At 42.9% G+C, this 24991-nt stretch overlaps 1 protein-coding gene across 4 annotated transcripts in view; it reads right to left on the bottom strand.

The window, feature by feature from the left end:
• CLIP1 (CAP-Gly domain containing linker protein 1) overlaps positions 1-24991 on the bottom strand; it is a 122862-nt gene that overhangs the window by 46248 nt on the left and 51623 nt on the right. For 2 of the 4 annotated variants that reach the window (XM_082641031.1, XM_082641032.1), the window contains exons 4-12: positions 21455-21579; positions 19228-19450; positions 14873-15070; positions 14142-14245; positions 12179-12239; positions 10934-10966; positions 7518-7622; positions 2773-3717; positions 1107-1223 (exon numbers count right to left, since the gene is read on the bottom strand). In XM_082641031.1, coding sequence (XP_082497157.1) covers positions 1107-1223; positions 2773-3717; positions 7518-7622; positions 10934-10966; positions 12179-12239; positions 14142-14245; positions 14873-15070; positions 19228-19450; positions 21455-21579 — 1911 coding nt within the window. The remainder of the gene's footprint in view (positions 1-1106; positions 1224-2772; positions 3718-7517; positions 7623-10933; positions 10967-12178; positions 12240-14141; positions 14246-14872; positions 15071-19227; positions 19451-21454; positions 21580-24991) is intronic. The other 2 variants (XM_082641034.1, XM_082641033.1) reach the window with 1 other exon arrangement.

The raw sequence follows: 24991 nt of genomic DNA, 5'->3' as shown, positions 1-24991 counted from the left end.
ACTTAAAACGCGGCTAGTGCAACTGAGGAACTGAATTTTATATTTTATTTAATTTTAATTAATTTAAATTTATAGAGCCATATATATAGACAGTAGCTACCATAATGAAGAGTGCGGCTATATAGTTAACATTTTATAAAGTAGAAATATGTAATATTGGCATTTAAATAAGAAAAAAAAAATCAAACACTTTTTTTTTTTTTTTTTTTTGGCCGTGTGTCATGTGGGATCCTAGCTCCACAACCAGGGATCAAACCCACGTCCCTGAATTAGAAGCACAGAGTCTCAACTACTGGACCAGCAGGGAAGCCCAAAAATCAAACACTTTTATTCACCACTGGTATTAGCAGAGAAGTGTAAAACGTGGAGAACAGGAAGGTGCATGTAAGACCCAAGACAACTGACCCTTCATAGCTAACGTTTCTCTTATCAAGTTTTCTCCATGAGCCTACGCCTCTCCTTTCCCATGACGTGTGGGCATCACTGGCACCTGTCCGTGGTTATCAGCCTTGACTAAGCTTGTGTTTTTGATGTAGGAGCCAAGGCAGAAGGGAGAACAGTTGAGAAAAAGACAAAAACTGTCCTACAACCTGGGATTAAGCAAAGAGGATATATATGAAAGGAAAAGTAATTTCCTGAGGAGGACTAAACTGAGCTGTAAGAGGGAATTCTGTGAACTCGTTCATTAGACAGCACCCTGCCTTGCTAAGAGGGTGCCGATGGTCCAGGAGAGCTTGTTGGCTTGCTGTCACAGGGCAGGTAGGACAAAGCATAGGGCAAGACCTCACTATATATGAAACCTAATGTGCTGGGTATATAACTTGGAAGGTTCCTGTGTTTGGTGAAACTAAGTAGTCGATAACGTGCCAAAGCAATGCATTACCAGAGGCAAAGGACAGATTAAAAAAAAAAAAAGTAATACTTACCTTTATTGCTAGTTTGGGTTTGAGCCAGTTCCTCTCAAGTTATTCATCAACCAATCAATACTTTGCAAGAGAAAGGAAATAGGTGCAATACGTCTTTCTTTATAGAAGTTTTTGTTTTTTAAACAGGAACAATTCAAATGGCCAGAAACCCTGAGATTCAGATTCCCAACAGGTACTTACCAAAATCTGAAGTTCTTTTTCCAAAGTCTCTTTCACTTGACTGACTTCACTCAAGTTTTCCTGAAGTTTATTAAGCATTAGCTCTTTTCCCTGCAGCTCTGTGGTGATGCTACTAGCCTACCATATAGAGTTACATGGTACAGAAACCAGTGAACGAAAGGAAACAAAAAAGAATGAGAAAGAAAACATAAAACAAATGTAGAAAAATGTATGAGATACAAACATAACCAAACAAAACTGAAAGGAATAAAGGCATGGGTAAAAAGTCATTCTGGTGTTTTTTTGGTTTTTTGTCTTTAATTCTAAGAAGCCAATGACTTTTCATACAATCAGTTCTAGATAAGATTGTCCAATGGCTAATGTTAAATAATCAAAAGAGTATTTTTCTATACCTGAATTTGGACTGTCAGCATGCTCTAAAGCAGAAAGTACAGATGCTTACTTTCTAAATGAGACAGCTGAGCAATTTCATCGTCTGGACTTTAGAAAACCTTAAGACAGGAATGGTGGATTCATATGGACTGTGTTTCATTTTCTGTATTTTTGTACACGCTTAAAGTATTTCAACATTTAAAATAAAAATTTTAAAATGTACTACACAACAGTCGTCAGAAATTGGCTTTCATTAAATCTTAATGTAAAAAAAGTAGACCAACACATTAGCTGCAGATTCCATATTAATTTTTGTGTTTTGATTGGTATTTCAGAACCAAGTGAGGAGATCTGAGAAAAATTTCCTATGACTGTCATCTTCAACTAATGTTACTTAGCAATTTTTGCCGTTTGTCTGTCTTCACCTCTCCCCATTTAACCATCACAACCCTTCCTTCTTTGCCAGTAAAGCAGCTTCTCCTGCAAAAAGCTCAGGACATTCAGCATCAATACCAGCACCTCCACTAGTGGCAGGAGGACTGGGAAAAAGGGCCCCTTCCTTGAACAATCCTTAAAAATGAAGATGACATTTAGCAAGGCTAGTGAGTAAGAAAGGTAGCCAGCCAATGTCTCACATCATTTCCTATGCCTTGATCAAAAGCACACTTGTCCAGTCTTTCCTCAAAAAACCAGGGACTAGATCACGTTCTCATTGTGGCCTAGAAAAAACTCCAATGAGACATAAGTAGCAACGCAAAGGGCTCCAGGCTCTTCACCTTCATCTTGCTGCGACCGTTATTTATCATAGCATGTTAATTCGCACCAGTCAAGTGCTCTCGGAGTTCACATTCTGTTTTACATGTAACCTTACGGACAAGGCAGTTACGTAGGTGGGAAAGGAGGAGATGATCTTACAAGTTTCTATCTTATTCTTTCAATTCATTCACCTCAATGCCATCATTTCTGGGGAGTTCTCTATTTTAAAAAGTTTATAGACTGGAACCCAGCTTAAACAGGGGATCATAGCAAGCCCAGAGATAAAGTAATAAAGTATTCAGATACTAGGAAACCAGGATTAATCCACATAGTTGAGCCACTATTTTCTCTAATCTCCTCAGATGAAACCATACTCAAAATACTCAGAAGATACTATACTCAACTGGGAAATTTGTTAGCACCAGTTTTAACTAAGTCAAGAATCTGGAGGATGAATTACCTCAACTGAAAAATAAGATACAATGCAAAATAAAAACAAGAAATGGAAAAGAAAAAGATGGAGGATGTTGATACAAACCTTGCCACTTTCAGCATTCTTTTCGATCTCTAAATTTTTAATCTGTTTCTCTGCTGCCTCAAGCTGCTGTCTAAGGTTCTCGATTTCCGATTTACCTTCGGAACTGGCTTTCCAAAGAGCATCAAGATCCAAGAGCTTTTCTTCGGCAGCCTTGAGCTGTGATGTAAAATTACCAATAACCTTGGTTTGTTCATTGCATTTGGCTTGTAGTACCTCTAGCTCCTTTACCTTTAGCTCAGCTTCCTGCAATTTGTTTAAGGTGTCCTCCATTTCTACTAGATGCTGGTCTTCCGCTTTGTCCAGCTTCGACTTGATGGCTTCCAGACTGTTCTCTTTCTCTTTAATGACTTTCATCAGTTTAGCCCTTAGGGCTTCGAGCTCTTTAGCGTGAGCAGACCTTTCCAAGTCTTGTTTATTCTGCAAATTTTCTATTTCGTGCTGGTAATCTAGTCTCACTTTCTCTATTTGCATTTTTAACTCGGCAAATTCTGCCGTCTCCATGCCGACCCCCTTGCTGAAGGACACCTTCAGCCCCTCCATCGCCTGCTGGTGGGATGCGATGGCGGTCTCCAGCTTGGACTTCCACAGAGCTATCACGTCCGAATTCTCCTTGTTGGCGTGATCAAGCTTGCTTTTCAGTGACTCGTTCTCTTTGGAAAGCTTCTCTGTGGTGGCCTGAAGAGCCTTTATCTCCTTCTGATGCGTTTCTTCCCGGGCTCCAAAATGCTCCTTCAGAGAAGTGATTTCTTTCTGATGGTCAGTACGGGTGGCTTCTAACTTCTCTTGCAAAGCGCTTATCTCTTGTAAAAGGGAGAGTGACATGTCAACATCCCCAGCAGGCTTACTGGACTCCAGCCTCCTTCTCAGCTCAGCTGCTTCCTGTATTCTGAATGCTAGGTCTTTTTCTAGTTCCATTATACGGGACTTTTCTGACACTGTGGCCACCTAGTATCAGCAAAGAAAGAGAAATCGTTTAAATAACATATCACTGACGATTTTCTTTAACCTTGAAGATCTTCAGTAACCACCCCAGCTCAGGCAGCAGTCAAGCCACCAAGAATTTCTATGTGTTAATCTAGCTGTGATAATGGCTTAAGCCCAGTTCCGGGAGCTCCAAATCAAATTTATAGTCTTTGGCAAACTTTTCACCATCTTGAGATGCTAAAGGAAAATAAAATTGATATTGAGTTTAACTCACCCCCAAAATATTTCTTTTCCCTTTAAAGAACCTTAATCAGGAAAGTACCCATTAACTGTAGTAAGTTAATAGAAACAGTACCTTTCAAGGTTCCCCTACATCTGCCTTCTGGAAGAAGAATCCTTATTTTGCCTACTTCAACTAAGGCGTATGAACGTTTGTCTATCTGATGGAAGTGACTCTACAGAAGTGTGCTGTCCCGTATGGCAGCCATTAACCACACACGGCTACTCAGCACTTGAAACGTGGCTCCAAGTGTCAAATATACATCAAATAATGAAGACTCGGGAAAAACAGAACACATCTTGTTAATAATTTCTTTCTCTCTCTCTCTCTTTTTTTTTTTTTTTTTTTTTTTGGCCACACCACGTGCCTTATGGGATTTCAGTTTCCTGACCAGGGATCAAACCTGGGCCCTTAGCAGTGAGAGCGTGGAGTCCTAACCACTGGGCCGCCAGGGAATTCCCAATAATTTCTTATACTGATTACATGATGAAGTGATAATAGTTTGGATATATTGGTTTAAATAAATAAAATATATGACTAAAGTAATTTCACCTGCTCCTTTTTACGTATTAAAAAAGTATGTTAATGTGGGTACCAGAAAATTTCTAATTATATATATGTGGCTCATGTCATAATTCTGTTGGATAGCACTGGTGTTAAAGGTGTAAAAATATCTATGAAATGTTTCATTGAATACCATGACAACTGTAGAATAAAAGCCTCAAGTGGATAAAGCAGAACTAATTCACTAACCTTTTTTAAAAAGGACAAAGAAAGAATGATTACTTACCTGCACTGATACCTAAGAATCTTATACAGAGTCCCTCCCCCCTTTTAGATTTTGTAATTCCTTCACCATCTTGACGTGCATGTCTCGCTCCCCTAACCCAGTGGTTCTCCGACCTTAGTGTGCGTGTGAGTTGCCTGGGACGTGTGTCTACGGTGCAGGCCCAGTTCCTCCCACGTGTGCTCTGGGACAGAACCCGGGAATACGCTGCTATTTAAACTCACACCCCCAGGACGAGGAAAAACACTTTCCTGACCTGCGTCCTTTTGTTCTTAGGAAGTTATTTCCCTCTGCTGTTAGGCAGTCAGTTTAGTACACAAAATATGTGGGAAATGGTCGCTTTGGGCATAAAAACTCATTATTGGACTAACCTGGGAAATAGAAGGGAGCCTGAATGACTTAAAGACATCAGTGAATCCCCAATGTCATGGGTCAAAAGTCCTCCGGAGTGAAGGCCCTGCTCCCTCACTGCCTTGATCGGGACAGAAGGTAACGGGTGTGTTCTTCCTTCAGCCCGTCTGTCCACCTACAGGCTGTGAGATGGACAAAGACTGACGTGTCCACCAAGAACAGGAACATAAAGCACTTGGGGCTCCAAAACTGCATGATCAAATCATTAAGTATTTCAGAGCTGGCTATAATTGTTGTGTTTCAGGGTTTTAGGTGCTTCAAAGACGTTAATTCATTTACATAGTTTTTTCTGGGGTGGAGGTGGGGAGGTGGGGAGAAGGTGCATGATTAAACCCCATTGCTACAAGGTCCATAACATAAATAAATTGAATCCAACAGGGCACTAATTCTTAATCAGTCACAACAAAACCGTCAAACAGAGGAAATACCAAGTAAAAAATAAGGGAAAATAATAAATAGTGTGGTTATGCAGCATTTTCACAGCAGTTCCATTTTTAAAATTTTATTTCTCAAAATCTGCCCTCAGGCAAAACTATCTATGTGTCTGCCTTTCCCACCATAAAAGTCAGGTATCATTTCTTATTCTTGCTAATGTTTCTACAGCGCCAAGCACACTGTTTATAAACTGGGCTTACTGGCTTAGAGGAATTCTAAAGCGCTTCCCAAAAAGGAATGTAGATGATGGGAAACTTCGATGGGTCAGTGGTTAGTTTCACGCTTGGCAAACCAAGAGTGAGGACCAATGGGAGACAAGGCTTGTTATAGGAAGATGACAGCTTGCTTGAATCTGAAACACTTAAATAAACCATGCTGTCAACGGATGCCTTCTTTTCCACAGAAAACAAAACAAAAACACAAAAAATCAACACTGTTTGCTGACAAAGCGGTAATGGAGATTTGTTCAGAAGTAAAAAAAATCCATCCTTACTTCAACAGGCAGCCACACCACGGGAGCTCAGTCTTACTATGAGTTCCTTGTATTTCCCAGATCAAGTCTTTGGCTCTCGGGTAACAAAGAAACGGCACCAAACTACCAGGATTTTTTTTCTTACCAAATACACAGACGATATCTTTAGTTTTGAGGCTGACTGAGAACATTTTCTTTCTCTTAAAAAATAAAAACTCATGACTTAGAGAAGAAATATTACTCGATTTTCTAGATTTTTTAGATCAATGATTTCTCAAGAAGAGAAATTTCTACAAATACTAATAATTCAAAAGGAAAAAAATCAGGATACCAAATTTGATCAGAGACAGAATAATTTTTGAAATTTTAAAATTAAGGATCTGGGTGATTTAGCTATTAACAGTCAAATTTGTGATTTAAGAGGTATATAATACATACATGTTTTCTTATATGTGACTCAGATTAGTTCTTAAATCTTTTACCACAAAACTACTTCCATAATGGACAGACTCCATCCTGTAGTGGTTAAGAGCACAGACTCTGGGGTCAAATGGCCCAGATAGAAATCCTGGCCCCACTATCTCTATTAGCTGTGTGACCTTGGACATATTATTTAACCTCTCTGTGCCTCGGTTTCCTCATCTGTAAAATGGGGACAATACTACTACCTCTCCCCTGGGGTTGTGGTAAGACTGAATAAGTTAATGCTTGTAAAGTGCTTGGAATAGTGCCTGGCATAAAGTAAGCAGTATATGTGTGCTTAAATACATAAATAAGTGAAAACATGACTAATGCACTGGCTCCGAGAGCCAAACGCAGTGAGCTGGGGGTTGTAAGAAGCCATTCTGTTCCCAACACACTTTCTCCTCCTGACCACTGAGATTCTAACCTACTGGGTAACAGAAATTCAAAGAGATCAGGTGCGAAGAAAAAAAGATAGCTGGGGTGAAAGTCCCTAACTCTCATTAAAAAAGAGCCAATGTTTCAATTCCCTTTGCCTAAGAGGCCAGGGAAGAAGGCAGGAAAAGAGAGCTAAAGTGAAACAACAAAAAATTATTTAGAAAACCCACTAGGAATATGAGAACAAGAGGACCACTGACGGCTGGTGCAAACTGGAGAAAGGTATTTCCTGGTATTAATACAAAGAACCTCAAATGCAGCTGAGGACGTCCATGCAGCCTACACAGTCGCAGAGTTTCGGATCTTGATTTTGGTTGAGTTAACCAAAGGAATGAATCTTCACCTTGGACAAAAGGTTCCACATAAAACACCTGTGCCCACCCATCAGCCTACACTCACGAGCACGTGGGCGGTGCCAAGACCAAACTCAAGTCGAACCACTGGGTCAAGCCTTAGGCCAACTGCAGGGCCCGTCACCCGCGGTGTCCACCGTTCGCAAACATGGGTCTGCTTCATTAAATAGTGAAAACCATTACCCTAGTGTCTTCTAACTCCCTCTGGAGTTTGTCAGCTTTGGTCTTTTCAAAGAGCAGGCTCTGTTCAAGCTCCTTAATGCGGGCATGCTCCAGTTTGGTCTGCGTCTGTCAGTAAAAAGGAAGAGGAAGAAACACAACAGTGCCACCGTGACATGCCAGCAGGGAGGAGAGGGCGCGGCACGCAGGCTGGGCCAGCAGTACCTTCCGCCGGAGGATGAGCAGAAAGGGTGATGGAGGAGGGGCGAGGGTGGACCGAGATGAAGAGGTTGGGGGCGAGGATGAACACTATGGACAAGAGGATGAGGTGGGCAGGGGACATGAGCTAGTCTACTGAGGCAGACAACATGGAAAACACATGAGGCAAGGTGAAAAGTGTCAGATGCATGCAGCCAAATATAAGTTATATTGATAAGTGAAGTTTATCAGCACAAATTAGAATAGTTAATATTCCTCTAATCTATCATTTTCCCTCCTCCCCAACAACAGCTACTTGACATTAATGTGTATGTAACTGACTCAGTGACTTAAAAAGTAAATTGACCCTCAAAATGATCATTGTCACCCAAATATGGAAAAGATAACGTCCTAAGTCTGTAAGTGTTCAGTTAGTCCCTAGAGCGGATCTTTGCACTTTGGCGTACAATTTGACGTGAGCAAGGGTCAAGTATTAAAACTAACAAAGGAAATCTAGGACCTAGAGCTAAGGAAATCACACCAGTGGCCTTTTGCTGAGATGAGTGAGAAGGGCCTGTGATTCTTAGCAACATTCCCCTATAGGACAGGTGAGGAGACACTAAAGCTCTCATTTCCTTCCAAGGGTGGACTTTCCAAAGACTGTTGCCAGAAAACAAAGGGGCGGGGGGATCAGATTTAAAAGAGAAAATTCAGTAATAATTATGCTTGAGGGCCTCCATCCCTGAGGTTCAAAGCAGGAGAAAAGCAGAACTGCAACTGGTAAGGGGCTCCTAATCTTGATCCTAAGACAACTCATTCTTCTCAGTTCAGAGGTAAGAAATGGTGACTCAACAGAAAGGCATGAGTTTCAACTCCATGCAGAAAGAGCCGGTAAGGTCTTCACATGTTTCAAAACCTCAGACTCCCCGTCATCACTTACTTACATGGAAGCTGATGGAGCAGCCAGAGGGCGACCTCTTTCTAACAGGCTTAAGTGCATCAGAACCTTAATCAATTTGAAATAACCTAGATCAGTCTGAATGGACCTCTTTCCCCACTCACCTCTCCCACCCAAGAGGTTATCAACATAATCAACTGACAAAACCTGGTGACAGAGCTGCTCCCAGCAGCTTCTAGTTATTTTGTGGCTCCAACTGGTCGGATCTATCAGTCTGGACAATTAAGGGCAACAAGGAAACGACAACAAACTCTAAAGTGACAGAAAGGAGCGCAAAGCTTAAGGTGGAATGTTTTACATTATAAACATCTTTGCTCACTCCAGGGGTGCCCTGGGGATTTCAGTGCATTCAAGAGGTCAGTTTGCTTGTGAACCAGGTATAAAAAAAACCATCATAGAATATTTAAAAAGTAAATAGAATTTTTTTTGTAAAAATTCTTCACCTGCTTCAGCTCTTTACATTCAAGAAAAATAATGAAATAAAATTCAAAACCTAATTGTCTGGGTAAGTCCCCTTCGTCCATATGTACCTTAGACAGAGGTTGTTCAATTTACCTGCTTTTACAAGAAAAGAATCTAATCCAGATCTACACAGTTGGGGTCACAGCCTCAACAACAGAAATCCAAAATTAACAGGAAGAAGCCAAAGGCAACAGAACCTTTCTTCCCTTGACACTGAGCTCAGTGTCCTCTGGGTGAAAGGTCACTACTTCCAGATAAAAAGCAAATACCCACTGAATGTGATCTTCTCCCCATTCCGAGACCCTCCAGGTGCCTCCTGACTGGTGAGAGTGCACACGAATGATCTGGGCTCTACAGTTGTACTTGGTCAACTACCAGCAAGGAAGCCAGCGATCCGCTTCCCTTCCACGGTATGTGGTAAAAACGTTATGCGGAACAGGACAACCCTCCCATTAAAATTATTCCTTTCTTAGAATAGGACAGAGCATCCCAGGAGGAGAGCCCTGGGGCAGGGGATTGAGAGAGAAAGCCAAGGCTCTGCGAGAAGCGCACAGGAGAGGCAGGAGGGAGTCCCATGCAGACTGGCTCCGGAGGTAGCAGAAGCCTGTTTTGGAAGCAGAGAAGAGACCCAGATCACTGAAGGAGCTTCACAAAAAGGAGACCTTCAGAACGGAGGCTTTTTAAAAAGTTCAGTCTCGGGCTTCCCTGGTGGCGCAGTGGTTGAGAGTCCGCCTGCCGATGCAGGGGACACGGGTTCGGGCCCTGGTCCGGGAGGAGCCCACGTGCCGCGGAGCGGCTGGGCCCGTGAGCCATGGCCGCTGAGCCTGCGCGTCCGGAGCCTGTGCTCCGCAACGGGAGAGGCCACGACAGTGAGAGGCCCGCGTAACGCAAAAAAGTGAGAGGCCCGCGTACCGCAAAAAAAAAAAAAAAAAAAAAATTCAGTCTCGAGTTGTCTAGTTCAGCTGCCGGGAGGTGGTGGGAAGAAAAATTCTTTGTTTTAATCTTGTTCTCTTGTGGTGGTACCTCAAAGGAAGAAGTTTTTAGGTTTTTTTCAATTGGCATCTCAGCTGGCAGGGTACGCCGAGAAGCCGAGCTTCTGAGGCCACTCTGGTACGATCTGAACTGGGTGTTTGATCCTAAACAGAGGAAGGAAAAAAAATACACCTCCGTGCCTAGTGGCACTGCTACTAGAAAAGTCTCGCTTCAAGAATAATAAATTTAAAATACACAACGTCTTCACTGAAGAATGCTTGCCTCGAGCCTCAAACTAGGGAAAACACTGCCCCAACAAACTGAAGTTTGAATTTCCCGTCAGCTGCACTGGCAGCCATTGGCCAGCAGTGGGAGCTCACACAAAAGGCAATCAGTCTGGGACTCGATTCCTTTATTTTCATGGGAATAAATGAAACTTGGGGAAACTTTCCCCCAAAATTTCTGTAACAACTTCATCTAATATGTTTTATGTTTCAGTCAGGTATCATCTATTTTGGAATAATTCTATTAAAACTAGAAGGCATTATGAATTAAGGGAAGAAGGCCGGGCCCCACACAAAATTCTTTTCTTTCTTTTTGCCTAAATTCTGTATAGAAGAAACGTGTGCCTATGTGTTAAACAAATGGGTTTACAGAACTTAGTCATTACATACAATTTCTTCAGGATTCAAATGTAACTGCTTTGAAAGCCCACATGCACAGAAATATTAAGGACAATGTCTCAAGATCAGATTATGCAGTTAGTATTTGAGTATATCAATAAGCATTTTAATCTGTAATCAATCTGTGTTAACAAGGGAAATATCCACACAGTTAAGTGCCCTCTTACATTCTCAGGATCTTCAGAAATCTGGCTCTTTTGCTATCAGTAAAAAAATAAAATAATTAACAACAAAAGAGAGATTCAACTAAAGTTTCAATATGTGTTAGGGTTTCAAAATAACTCTGATTAATTACAAATTTACCAGACAGACTATCCTAGCCTAGTGCTGATGTAAATATTTTAACTGCCCCTCCTCAAAACATCATAGGCTGTATTTGACATGAATTAGATGATGACATGAAACTTCTAATGAGATTTTGGGGTGTTTTTAAATGGATGAGAACAACACAAAAGTCAGCTAAAGGACTGCGACTCTACATGAAATGAGGGAGGAAGACACCCATCAAATTACTAATAATCCAATAAATTCTGGGCCTTTTTTTAAAACTGGAAATCAGAATATGCTTCCCTTATTCTTCATTGGCTGTAAAGATACATTGACTCCCAAAGAAATCAGAGTTCTTATTTGGAAGGGCTCTTGAAATTGAAGCAGGGTGTGGGCAATCAATAGACTAAAATTGCAACAGTAGCAAAAATGTGTATTCTGAGAACTGCACAGACAAGTGAAACTTTTACTAAAATATTACAGATTAAAGTACCAAAAATCTGCAAATTTGAAAATTTTTAAATTTATATTTGTCATACATCTAGCAGTGGTTTGAAAAGCATCGAAGCCATTTAATTCTGGTGTCTTATTAAAAAACTAATATGAATGACTGTTAAGAGAGAGAAAAACTTGATGCTAAAGGAAAATCTCTGTGAATTTAAAATATGCCATGGAATAAAGAAGTTGAAATAAAATTGTTCTTTTTTTGGTAATTACTAGGAAAAAAATCAATTACTGGAACATACATTTATTGTCTATAGGGTTATAAAGGATTTATCCTGCTCAACTGAAAAGCAAAGCTGAGATTGCTCTGAACTATCATGATGAAATAAAAAATGTTCTTTAAAATGCCATTTCTGATCATTGGAGGAAGGTATACAGTCTCACGAAGGACACACTGCCAGATTTATGACTTGATTAACTCCAATTCAAGGTTTTGAATTCTGAAGCATGAGAATAGGGTAGTAAAAATTTTACTCGGCCACCGGAGTTGGGACGGCACAGTGACTGGCTCGAGGGCAGCCACAGCCCACAGGCCGGGGTTCCTGCCACCCCCCTCTGCTGCCTGTTCTGACCACAATGATTTTATCCATATTTCTGAATACTGTACCCATAAAGGCTTTAGAAAGCTGGTGGGGTTTTACCTCAAGATCGCCCTTAGTAATTGATTCTTCTTCAACCCGGAACTGAAGGTCCTCAACCTTCCTGTGGAATAAAATCAAAACAAAACACCTAAGAAAGTAACTAAGAAACACCTCTGCCTTATCCCAAAATTATATATATATAATCAATGTCCTGATGAATGTAGCAGATGATGATGGAAAGAAATGCCTTAGAGACATAGAAAATAAAGAAATGCATCTTTAAGCCTCTGGTTTATAAATCTAAGAGCTCTTCTCTACTTGGGAAACTCTAAAGTTTTATCCAGGCATTGATTCCAGAAGGGATGAGGTAGGAGTTGAGAAAAAGCAACTGGTTCCCCAGGTCACAGCCACCAGAAATGGATCTAATCAAGGCAAGCTCTCTTCTCCTCCTCCTCCCCCTCCTCCCCAAAAAAAAAGAAAAAAAAAAAAAAGCCAAGATCAGCCTGAAAGGAAAAGGTTTGATTACCACAGAAACAGGTTTGAGAATGGAAGTCTATAATTTCTACTTTCCAATAACAGAACATAGGGGAAAGTGGCACAGAAAACAAATCTCTCTTTATACCACCCCTCATCAGGCATTCTAGCGTGAGGTTAGCAGAGATGCTACCCATGCAGAGATCCCCAGGACAACACGAGTACCTGTTCCAAGAGTGGGAGAATAAGGCTGTGAATAATTTGGGAGAGAGGCAATCAAGGATCCTATTTCTTTGCTTCTAAAATGCACATTTCTTTTTCACATTTAAAAATCTCTGATATGGCATGTGGGTTTCAATTAATGCCATCACAAAGTCAATGAAATACACTAGGAAGAGCTACAAAATCTGGGTAACACCCACATTGTGAATCTTTACAAAATTGGATGTAAGAGAAGGAAGAAAAGGAGGACAAACCTACATGCAAAAAAAAAAAATCTTTCAAACTCACTAGCATTTCTAACAAAATTAAGAATAAAAAAATTCTACTCAGTTAAGTCAGAAATACAATCATAGGTTAGAGCCCTCAAGCTTACTGGAGAGCTGGGGGACATTTCTACTGCCCAGAAGTCAGCAGAGCAAGAGCCAGTTTAAAAACAGAAGCAAGTGGTACAGATGCCTTGGCCTTCAGAAGGCCCTGGAAGGGTCTGTCACTATGTCTCGTTCACTCGTAGCCATTTTTAGGATGCAAGGAGAGCTTCCTGTGTATAGTGCCTCTCTCTCCAGTGGGACAGCCATTTCCCTAGTAAGGCACTGTTATTATCCCCCTGTATCCCCCAGCACAGTAGTGCTCGTGACCACCCTAAGGACCCCTGCATGACATCGCTGCGACCAGAAGTGACAGGAGATGGCATTAAGTGCAACCGAGGACAAACAACGTCCCACAGCCCAGAGACAGTCAAGTCGTTTCCACGCAGACACTCTTCCCAGAGATCTTGTTCGCTCACGGCCCCAAAAGACCTTTTATAAGAATCAAACTTGCTTTCTCTGTCTCACACAGTTTAGCACCTGATTTCATCCTGACCTGGATAATTCTCTAATTCAGAGTTTTGCTTTCCTATAAAGGTAGTGAGTTTCCTGAGGTCAGGGCCCCTCTGTCACCCCCCAGACACAATACGATTTCATTAGATATGCAGAAGGCATTTCATAAAGACCAGGTAACTGGGCCTAGAAAATCCTTTTTCCAGGAGGAGTGGCTCTAGGTAGAAGCTGGGTTTGAATTAACTGACTCAGGCCATCCTCTAGAGGACGTTTGGCACACAGCAGGTGCTCAATAAATAGTTGTTAAATTAATCAGGGCACATTTAGCTGGCTCCAAACTTCTCAAAAAAGTCAAATCAAAGCAAACCCTCCTCACACAGCACGAGGAGTTAGTTCAATCTCCACTGAACACACAGAGAGTCCTTTGGTTCTAAGGGTGTGACACCAACAGGCTGTTGATGGGGAAGTTCTCCCGAAGGCTGTTTAAAAGGAGAACAGTTCAGGATCACCTTCTCTCCTCTTCAAGTTGGTTGAGAAGCTCCACCTTCTCCCGGTCAGCAGCTTCCACCATGGCTCGCAGCTGGTCCATCTTGGCCTCCAATTCCAGGACATGCTGCGGAAGGCAAGGGTGTCGGTGAGTGGCCTCCTTCTGACCCAGATGCACACCCAGGGATGCCTCCAAAGAGCTACGGCTAAATGGGACCACTGTGGGTCGGCATTACTCAAAAAACCTTTTCCCATTAAAATGCTTTCTATGATCTCTTATGATAGGTTGTTCTCGGCAGCAGTCCTGGGAACTAGATGATGAAAAACCACACCATTAAAGAAACAGGGGGCAATGTTAAAACAACGCTCATCTTTTTTGAGCTGAAACTCGGACAAAGCATAATCTACCAAACAGGAGCCTTCACCATTGGTAAGGTCCTAGTACACAAGCTCACCCGACACAGACAGGCCAAGAGACCTGGATGTAAAGACCAAAAGAGTGCAGTAGACTCGAGAAGAACAGAACTTCATCTTTATGATGATGCAAACTGGTACCCCAGGGCACAGCTTTCAAACAAGCCCAGCAAAGGCATTTATGCTCCTTTCCAGTGCCCTCGAGACCAGCTCTCCGGCTCCAAGCACCAGGTACACGGTTCAACCTCCTCCCTCAATTCAGAAACCATCACGGTCTCTGCAACAAGATCAGCTTAGAACCTGTCACCATCTCTGCAACAAGGTCAGCGCCAGACTTCACCTGGTCGTGTCCGTCCCGGGCCAGAGCCAGCTCCTGCTCCATCTCCCCCACGTGGCTTGTGGCCTTGGCCACCTCCGCCCGCTCGAGATCCCGTTCAGCCAGCAGCTGCTCGATGTGCTGCTGCTTCTCCTTCAGGGCCTCCTGGAGGGCGGTGGTGCCGGAGATCTTCCTGGCGTAACGGGAGGAGGTTTCGGTCAACTGCAAAGGAAAGTTAAAGAAGTGAAGGGCGATGATGCTATCAGGGACGCAAGGAGGGAGCGATGCGTGCAGGCAGGTGTCTCCTCGGCAAAGCAAAAGCACTGCCCCAGGGCTTCCCTGGTGGCGCAGTGGTTGACAGTCTGCCTGCCGATGCGGGGGACACGGGTTCGTGCCCCGGTCCGGGAAGACCCCACATGCCACGGAGCAGCTGGGCCCATGAGCCATGGCCGCTGAGCCTGCGCGTCCGGAGCCTGTGCTCCACAACGGGAGGGGCCGCAACAGTGAGAGGCCCGCATACCGCAAAAAAAAAAAAAAAACCAAAAAATTAAAAATTAAAAAAAAGCACTGCCCCAGCTCGCAGGCTTGCCGAGGCTTAGGAAACGCTTTTCAGTTTTCATCGAGGAAACAAGACAGCGTGTGCCTCCTGTCTGTCAGTTTCACAAAGAACCCAGCAATGTAAAGAAGCCATGGAACAATCGGGAAGATGTTTAGAAGAAGTGGCTCAAAAGCAAAGGTGCCCTGAGCTCGGCTGATGGGGCCGGGTAGGAATCTAAAAAATTCCTCAGAACCCAGGTAACAAGCTTCTCTAGACTCTGTTTCGGCCTGACCTTCATGAATAGTTAGTTATCTTCTTGTTATGACAGTTTGGCCAATCTTTTGATCCTTAGAGTTCGGGATTAGACCTTTTTTTCAACTTCTTAAGCTTCTAAATACCATTACGTGACCAAGAGGTCACCCTTGGAGTCACAAACCTTCTTTCAATTGATTACGTAGTTGGATCTCTGACAGGATTTTCTTCATCTTTCTTTCAAAATGAAAGGCAGAGGTGATTTCACCCAGGAATCCAGCCATGAGGACCTGAATCCCAGTCACCAGAAAGACTTATAAAGACAAAAGATTAAAAGGAAACCTGTGGACTTCCCTGGTGGCGCAGTGGTGGAGGGTCCGTCTGCCGATGCAGGGGACACGGGTTCGTGCCCCGGTCCGGGAAGATCCCACATGCCGCGGAGCGGCTGGGCCCGTGAGCCATGGCCGCTGAGCCTGCGCGTCTGGAGCCTGTGCCCCACAACGGGAGAGGCCACAACAGTGAGAGGCCCACGTGCCGCAAATTTTAAAAAAAGGAAACCTGTATGTGCCTTCAAAAGCATGTGTGAGTGGGTGAATAAGTGTGTAAGTACACGTAAGAGAAAGGAGGAAAAGGGGCATGAGAGAAAGAAAGGGGGGGGAGATAAATCTGTGGAGAAAGACAAGCAGGGGAAGGAAGGAGGGAGGAAAAAATGGGGACTGGAGAGGGAACGGGGGGAAAACAAGAGGTGAAGGAGAAAGAGTGGTGGCGTGAGGTGTGGAGAAAACGTGTTTCAGCGCTGTCACCTGTTCATCTTTGCTGCTTCACACACCCGATACCTCCTCAAGATGGCTCATCGTCATGTAAAAACACAGAGGACATAACCTTCCGTTAAATGTGCACAGGTAATGTGGGCAAGTTGAGTAACACTCTTCCAAGCTGGGCTCCGGGGGCTGGGAGGCGGTCCAGAAGAGGCCGCGTCCCTTGGCAAGCGCTTGTCCACGGCCATCTACTTGGCAATCACCGGCCCTAGGTCAACGCCGCTTGACTTCAGCCTCTGCAGTCAAAGCCTCGCTTGCTGCTTGAAGGCTCTCCTCGTCCTCCGGCTAGCTGAGCCCCCGGCCCGGACGCAGACCGACAGTGAGGACCTGCTGTCAGTTCAGAGTTAGGCAATTTGACAGCTATGAGAGTACAGGACACCACATTGTCCTTCGCTGTTTCTACGTAGTGAAATTTCTTGAATTATTTAAATATATGGGGGGGAGGGGAATTCTTATTCTCTCTTTTAACCATCTGACCTTGATTTTCCAATTTTACTATGTGGTTATACTTTCTCGTACTGACATTTCTTCCCGAATACACTAAATCTGAGGTTCCCAAACCCCGCGCAGAGGTACACCCCAGGGTACTGCAGCAAACTCACAGGGAGACACAAGGAAACAGGGCGACACGCGTTGGATACCATGCAGACTACTAGCTGGAGGTGATTCACTTTCAACCTTGGATTGTACTACATTCCTTTCCATAACATCATGTCTTTCCGAAGCCGGGTTTTGGCTACTGCCAGACCAAAAGCAAGTACTGTGCAAAAACCAATGTGGCACAGGAAGTAAGGGTGGCAGTGTCCAGGAAGAGTACAAGGTCTGACAGGATATGCAGTGCCCAAGAGCATGCAACCTAATACTAATTCATTGTGGTTATTTAAGAATGAATTAAAAATATGTTTTTCCTTTCAATTAATGTGAACTTTTTTTTTATTTTTGAAGAGCTACTAAATTGTTAGGACATAAATATTAAGTTGTTTGGACCTAACTACTTAATAAACAGAACTGTTAGCTATTTCTTTAGGCTGATGGGCACTGTGAAAATATAACTGAGACTCTAAAGGTTCTGTGGAACCAGAAAGGCTGGGCACCTCTGTACTCAATTCTTTCAGAAGATCACTTTGCATTAAGGAGTGTTCCCACTTTTTTATATATATACACAAGGGATCACATGGTTGAGATGCATTTTTAAGAAGTCACACTTTCAATTATTCTGTATTTTGGGTATATTCTTTTATGGTGATTTTTGGTTTAGAAACTATAGCCACTCTGTATAAAGAGATACAAAAACAAGCTGTTTTACAAGGCAAGGAGACTCATTTCTCTTTTGCTAGTTTTCTTCAAAAGAAAATGAGGTGAACTAAGAGGAATCAGAACTGTTCTAAAAAGTAAGAGGACTGGTTGGGGGAGCAGGGGGGGCTTGGGCATCTCCAAAGAAACGGACGCTTAATTACAACGTAGTAAAAATTACACAAGAAATAATTCCTAATCCAGAGTAGATACTTCCACGGAATTGTTCCTGGATTAGTAAACTCGATGTCCACTTTAGAGTTTGCTGACCCACTCTGAACAAGGCTTTGTCCAAACAGAGGGGTTTCTTCATCCATTTCACTCAAACATTCAAAAAGTTCTTGACAAGCTTTTCTCATAAGTCCGTTTGTAATTTTTCTGTTGAAGATGCAGACTTTTATATGCAAAATGACATAGTCCAAGCAGGTATTTATTTTACTTGAACATAAGAGGAACAAAGTCCAGAGGAGCATAACCCCTACTTTAAAGAAAGATGCTTCTGCTGTTGCCTTCCCTGCCCAAGGTCAATGGAGAGAAGGCAAAACGAGATCAAGGGCCAGCAGCCTTACTGCCCGATCATGACACTTCACATTCTAACTCCTGTCTGTAGTTCATTGTCATAAAGCAGAGATCCTGAATTCAGTCTGGAGTGCAACCTCATACTGCCATTTCAAATTTAAACAGTATTTGCCTCACTTCAAGTGAATAAACTAAAGGGCGGGGGGTGGGAAGGGGTGAAGCCAAAAAAGTCATTGCTTGACGCTAAAAAAAGCATGACATTAACAAACAGAATGAGATGCTGCCTATTTTGATTCTGATGATTTTCTCTTGCTGATCTAAATGGGAAAGAGAGGGAGAAAGTAAGAGGGAGTCGGGGAAGGGGGCAATGGAGACAAAACAAAACATGGCTTTTCCTAGCATCCTTTCAAGTTCCCTAAGCTCCCCTCTGCATCCTCTGGCCTGAGTCAGGAACGCTCCACACACTAACTGCTTTCAGTGGGTTAGACTGTACGAACATAATACTAAAATTCTAAGAACATGCCTTTTCTCAAACGACTGTAGTTCCTAAAATTGTTTGATGTCAAAGAGAAAGAGACCCAGGTCCTTGAGGAAAAGGATCCCTCCAATTTTCCTGTCCTTCTGATGCCAAAATAATTTCAGAATACTCCATCATCCTATACATTAGACTAAGTCATAGTTACTACAGATTCACCAAGAACTGTGCTATCTTAAAGTCTAAGGAACCTGAAAAGGGCTGTTAAAAAAATTCTTTATTTCAAACGTGTATTCTTGCTAGAGGTTTTTGTTTTGTTTTGTTGCAAAATTTGTAAGGACTTTCACAAGCGACAGAGAACATTTAGTACAAGGGCAAGGGGAGACTTAACATCTCCTAAAGCAAAGCAGGCACACCGACGGGGCGGGGGGGCATTTACAGTGCCTGGGGTGCAGAGACACGCAGCGGGAGAAGGGAGGCTTACCAATCCCGTCCGACTGGGCTTGCTGCTCACAGAGGAGGCCACAGAGCTCATGGAGCTGAGAGAAGAGGCGGAAGGGCTGCGCGTCAGGCTGGCGGGCGTGGCCGCCATCACCCGCCTCACTGCAGCGGCCTTGGCTTTGGCTGGTGTGGTGGAAGGGAAGCCGATCCTGGTCACTTTGTGGACAGGAGCAAACAGGCCATATTTGGGTTGACACTGAAAATACCTATAGGGGACAACAACAGGAACAGTAATGAGAAGCAACTTAATTACAAGAAATAACAACTATAACCAAAAAGCTCTCCTGACTCATAACTCGTGACTGGTTTGCTATGAACTTTACCAACCAGCTGGGGTGGTGCACCAGCCCGTGGCACTCACTGGTGTGCAAGCTGATAAATAACCACGATAATAGTTTTTATTTTAATTTATTATTTTTAAAATTATTTATTTATTTTTGGCAGCAGTGGGTCTTTGTTGCTGCGCGCGGGCTTTCTCTAGTTGCGGTGAGCAGGGGCTACTCTTCGTTGTGGTGCACAGGGCCTCATTGCGGTGGCTTCTCTTGTTGCAGAGCACGGGCTCTAGGCATGCGGGCTTCAGTAGTTGTGGCTCGCCAGCTCTAGAGCGCAGGCTCAGTAGTTGTGGCACACGGGCTTAGTTGCTCTGCGGCATGTGGGGTCTTCCTGGACCAGGGCTCGAACCTGTGTCCCCTGCATTGGCAGGCGGATTCTTAACCACCGCACCACCAGGGAAGACCCACAATAATGTTTTAGAAAACACACTAGGAAATAACAGTATGATACACAGAGATGGAATCACTCATCTGTTACTAAGATTTTACGCAAAGAGAAGGTCTTTCTACTATCTGATAAATACACAGCACAGGCGTGATCTCACTTAATAAAACCTTGCCAAACAAAGGGCAAGAGAAATCAAACAAGCACCTAACTCTGGCAGATTCACTCAAGTAAAGGTGGAGTAGTATCAACTGGTACTGACACTTGGAGATCTCACGACTCTAGTGAATTAGAACATCTTAATACGAAGGATATCAATGATATGGTTTCATAATCATTGCAGCACCAAGAGATTTTTTTTAATCTCCTTGCGGCATTATTATGGTAGTTGGTACGTAAGCCCTATACGCTTATAATCAGTCTGTAAACATTTCGTAAGTAAAATGTTAACTACAGCACTTTATACTACGAACAATAATGCATCAGAGACCACAACTGTGCCCAAGGCCTTCAAAGCATCTGAGGCGTGGGAAACGCCTCTTGCATTCACCTGCATGACTTAACTCCCACCCCATCCCTGGGAGGTGAGAGTGGGGTTAGCCTCACAGGGGAATAGGTGTGCCTGCCGTCCGTCCTCCTGCCACAGGATGGAATCCTTGTCACCAGATATAAAGACACATTCTGCGTTCTCGTCCTAACAGAAGCAGCTTCCTTCTCCTCACTCCGCCTACCCTCCAACGCCCAGAAACTCATTCAGACGTTGACTGCTATCAAAGGGAGAGCAGCCAAGAGGATGACATAGTATTTCCTTTCTATTTTGAAAAATAAAATGAAAACACTATAGATGACACTATAATTGTAGAAACGTCATTACACACTTGTCTAAATCCATAGAATGTATACCAAGAATAAACTGTAATATAAACTACAGACTTTGGGGGATAATGATGTGTCCATACAGGTTCATCAGCTGTAATAAATGGACCACTTGCATGCAGGATGTTGATAATGGGGGAGGCTGTGCATGTGTGGGGCAGGGGGTAGAGGAGGGCTATCTCTGTACCTTCCTCTCAATTCCGCTGTGAACCTAAAACTACTCTAAAAAAACAAAAAAGCCTTAAAAATAAATAGATAGGGCTTCCCTGGTGGTGCAGTGGCTAAGGATCCACTAGGAAAGCCTGCGCACAGCAACGAAGACCCAACACAGCCAAAAATAAATAAAACTAATAAATTTTTAAAATAAAATAAACAAATAGGTAAATAAACCAAATGCTTGCTCAGAATCTACTCAGACGCGTTGCACATATTACTAAATCAGACAGTCAAAGGCAAGACTCTGATTCTAGTGGGGGGAAAAACCGGTAGATGAGTCTTAGGAAATAAAAGTGCAGCTCTTCAAAACACTCACGTCCGTTTTATTACACACGGTTGGTGGGATCGGCTTGAGCACCTTTACATGCAAGAGGGAGACGAGATGCCAACTGCAAACAAACCTTGTGCCAGCGACAGCCCCGTCGTTCTTCCCAAGAGGCTCATCCAACTCCACACCACACCACTCCCCCTTGGCGAAGTCCGTCTCCCCGAGAAACCGGACGACGCCAGCCTTCGTGCCACCGACCTGGAAGAAGAGGACGTTAAAAGGAAGAGATGAACATAATTACAATCTCACAGCTTAATCCTTTGCAGTTGCGGCCAATACTGTGTTCCATCATTTCTCCAAGCAGCTCTTCTCTTAACCTCCTCTCCAACTCTTCAAAGAGTTCTCTCCAAAGGTTAGCAAAGTTCACCTGGGTGACTTCAGTCGCCAGAGTGATCTGATACCTGATACAGTCCAATAATGAAGTCGCCTAGGTGATGTGCAGTCATCAACATTTAGTCGAATTAAAAAAATACCTTATTACTCCAGAGGGAGGTTTCGGCTTCAAAATAAATATTTGCTACAAAAATAAAACCCCTACGTCATTAAAGAAAAACAAAATTCATGCATAATCCACTGTAACAACTGCTGTGTTTATGTTCCCAAACTTCCTTTACATCATTATCCAGGTAAAGCAATAACACATACATGTTAAAGACAAATATTCACACATCCACACACATGAAATGTAAATTCTTTAAAATATTTAAAATATTGGTATTTTCCACTGTGAGGCTCTCCATTTCTTCACAACTATTAAAATGACTGTTCTTCATATTTTACGTGAACTGTTCAAAGCTGTGAATCTTTTTAAATGTCTCTTTGTCCCAGCTGTTGTTTGACATAACATGCAAACATTAACTATTTCCAAAATTATCCCATCAGCATTTATTATTTCTTCCTTTGCCATTATTTTTCTATTTCAAATACTCATTTTATCATATTCTCTCTCACATGCACGTAGAACAGATCTGAGTCTTTTTACAGTTTCAAAAGTTCAATGTCTGTGCTATTGCCATGGCATTTTGATTACTGCTACTTCACAACCTGCATGATACTTCCTGGTGCTGGTTTCCCTTACTACTATTATTCTTCAGAATACTGATTTTCTTACTTTTAGCTAAGCTTCTTTTTTCTTTTTTTAAAATTTTTTGGCTGAGCCTCATGGCTCGCGGGGTCTTAGTTCCCCAACCAGGGCTTGAACCTGGGCCCCAGCAGTGAAAGCACAGAGTCCTAACCACTGGACCACCAGGGAATTCCCTGTTTTTTCTTAATTAAAAAAAATTCCCCAATTATACAAGAGGCGAGTCACCACAGGCAATTAAGAACATTACGAACAAAAAATAAATGTTATTCCTGTAATCTCAACACCCAGGGACACTCACTGCTGACATTTTGGTTCATTTTCCCTGCGATTTTATGGCAGCTGTTTAATATCCACAGTACAGATGTATCACAATATGTACTTTACTCATTTTTCGTTTGGGATGTTCACCTTTTTCTTACTGATTAAAAAGGTAACTCTTTATAATGAATTAATTCTTGAATAGCCAATACATTCTCATGGTTCAAAAACTTTTAAATATAAGTATGTATCCAGGGGAAAGCCTCTCTTACTAAACTCCTGTCCCTAACTATCCCACCTTCCCCATCACAGGTAGCCACCGCTATTGATATACAGTGTATCCTCCTCGCAGCATTTCTTTATGCATATAAAAGCAAATGTTGGGGTTTCCCTGGTAGCACAGTGGTTAAGAATCCACCTGCCCATGCAGGGGACACGGGTTCGAGCCCTGGTCCGGGAAGATCCCACATGTCGCGGAGCAACTAAGCCCGTGTGCCACAACTCCTGAGCCTGCACTCTAGAGCCCGCGAGCCACAACTACTGAGCCCACACACCTAGAGCCCGTGCTCCACAACAAGAGAAGCCACCGCAATGAGAAGCCCGCGCACCGCAATGAAGAGTAGCCCCCGCTCGCCGCAACTAGAGGAAGTCCACATACAGCAACGAAGACCCAACACAGCCAAAAATAAATAAGTAATTTTTTTAAAAAAAGGAAATGTTAATTCATATTTTTACTCCTCCCTTTCATTTTTACATACAAAAAATGAGTTGTCTTGCACCTGTACTACATGAGCTGTCCTGCACCTCACTTTATTCCACATCAAGACACAGAGGGGCTTCCCTGGTGGTGCAGTGGTTGAGAGTCCGCCTGCCGATGCAGGGGACGCGGGTTCGTGCCCTGGTCTGGGAGGATCCCACGTGCCGCGGAGTGGCTGGGCCTGTGAGCCATGGCCTCTGAGCCTGCGCGTCCAGAGCCTGTGCTCCGCAATGGGAGAGGCCACAACGGTGGGAGGCCCGCATATCGCAAAAAAAAAAAAAAAAAAAAAAAGACACAGAGAATGTCCTCCTTGTGTTTACAATTGCACGTCATTCCACTGTACGGATTCACTCCAGTTTATTAAATCAGTCCCCACTGGGAGACATTTAGGTTATGTAGGTTTACTGATTTAATAAATTTAAAAATCATTTTGGTTAATTAAAAAAAAAGTCCAATGGGATTGTGTTAAATGTAGATTTACCTTGGGAAGGTAACTTATTTTATTGATCTTCACAAGGAACCAGCTTTTCAGTTTTTCCTTTTTGTTTTTAATGTTCTCCATTTTATTTAATTCACTTTTTATCTCACTATTTCCTTTTTTCCCCACTTCCTTGTGGTTTATTACTCTTTCCTTCCTAACTTCTTAAGACCAATACTAATTTGCTTTTTAATACCAAAGCTATTTTGTTTTAATTTTTCTCTGAATATAGTTTTCTATGAGTTTGGTATGATACACATTTTTTTCCAGCTCTATTTAAGCTTTGTTGAAGATGGAAAATGTTAAGTCTCAAAGCTAGATACTTTTTCTCTGGAAGACAAACTCTTTGTGAAATTGATTTAAGGAACCAAAGCAGTTAGAGTTTAAGGTACTCTAGACAGGAGAGCATGTGAAGGGTGACAGAGGGCATGCAGTCCCCGGACAGTTCAGAAACATCCTGGTGTCATGACAGGTGTCACTGAGGAAAGATGGAGTTGGAGGCTGGAGAAAACTCCACGCAGGAACCGTTGTGTCCAGCACCGCAATCCACAGTGCACAGCAGGAGACACTCAACAAACATTTGCTGAAGAAATGAAAGGTGACCTTCTCCGTAGGGAACTACACAGAAAAGGCCATTTTTCCATGTAAACCAACAAAAGGAAAAGGATATCCAGTGGCTGAGGCTGAATTTGATGGCTCAGAAGAGAGCAAAGGAAGAAATATGCTAACACAGACTAAGTAAGCATGGGCTCCAAGTTGGACAAATTCAAATGCCAGCTCTGTCTATGAATTAGTCAAGCTGCTTAGTTTCTAAATCTTAGCTTCGGAACTTCCCTGGTGGTCCAGTGGTTAAGAATCTGCCTTTCAACGCAGGGGACGCAGGTTCGATCCCTGGTCGGGGAATTAAGATCCCACATGCCGCAGGGCAACTAAGCCTGCGTGCCACAACTAGAAAGAAGCCCTTGCACCACAACAAAGAGCCTACGTGCTGCAGCTAAGATCCAATGCAGCCATAAATCAATCAATCAATCTT

The sequence above is a fragment of the Mesoplodon mirus genome (genome assembly GCF_964341445.2).
Source record: "Mesoplodon mirus genome assembly, chromosome: 13".
In the NCBI taxonomy this organism is placed as follows: Eukaryota; Metazoa; Chordata; class Mammalia; order Artiodactyla; family Ziphiidae; genus Mesoplodon; species Mesoplodon mirus.
This window is presented reverse-complemented; position numbering and strand designations above follow the sequence as displayed.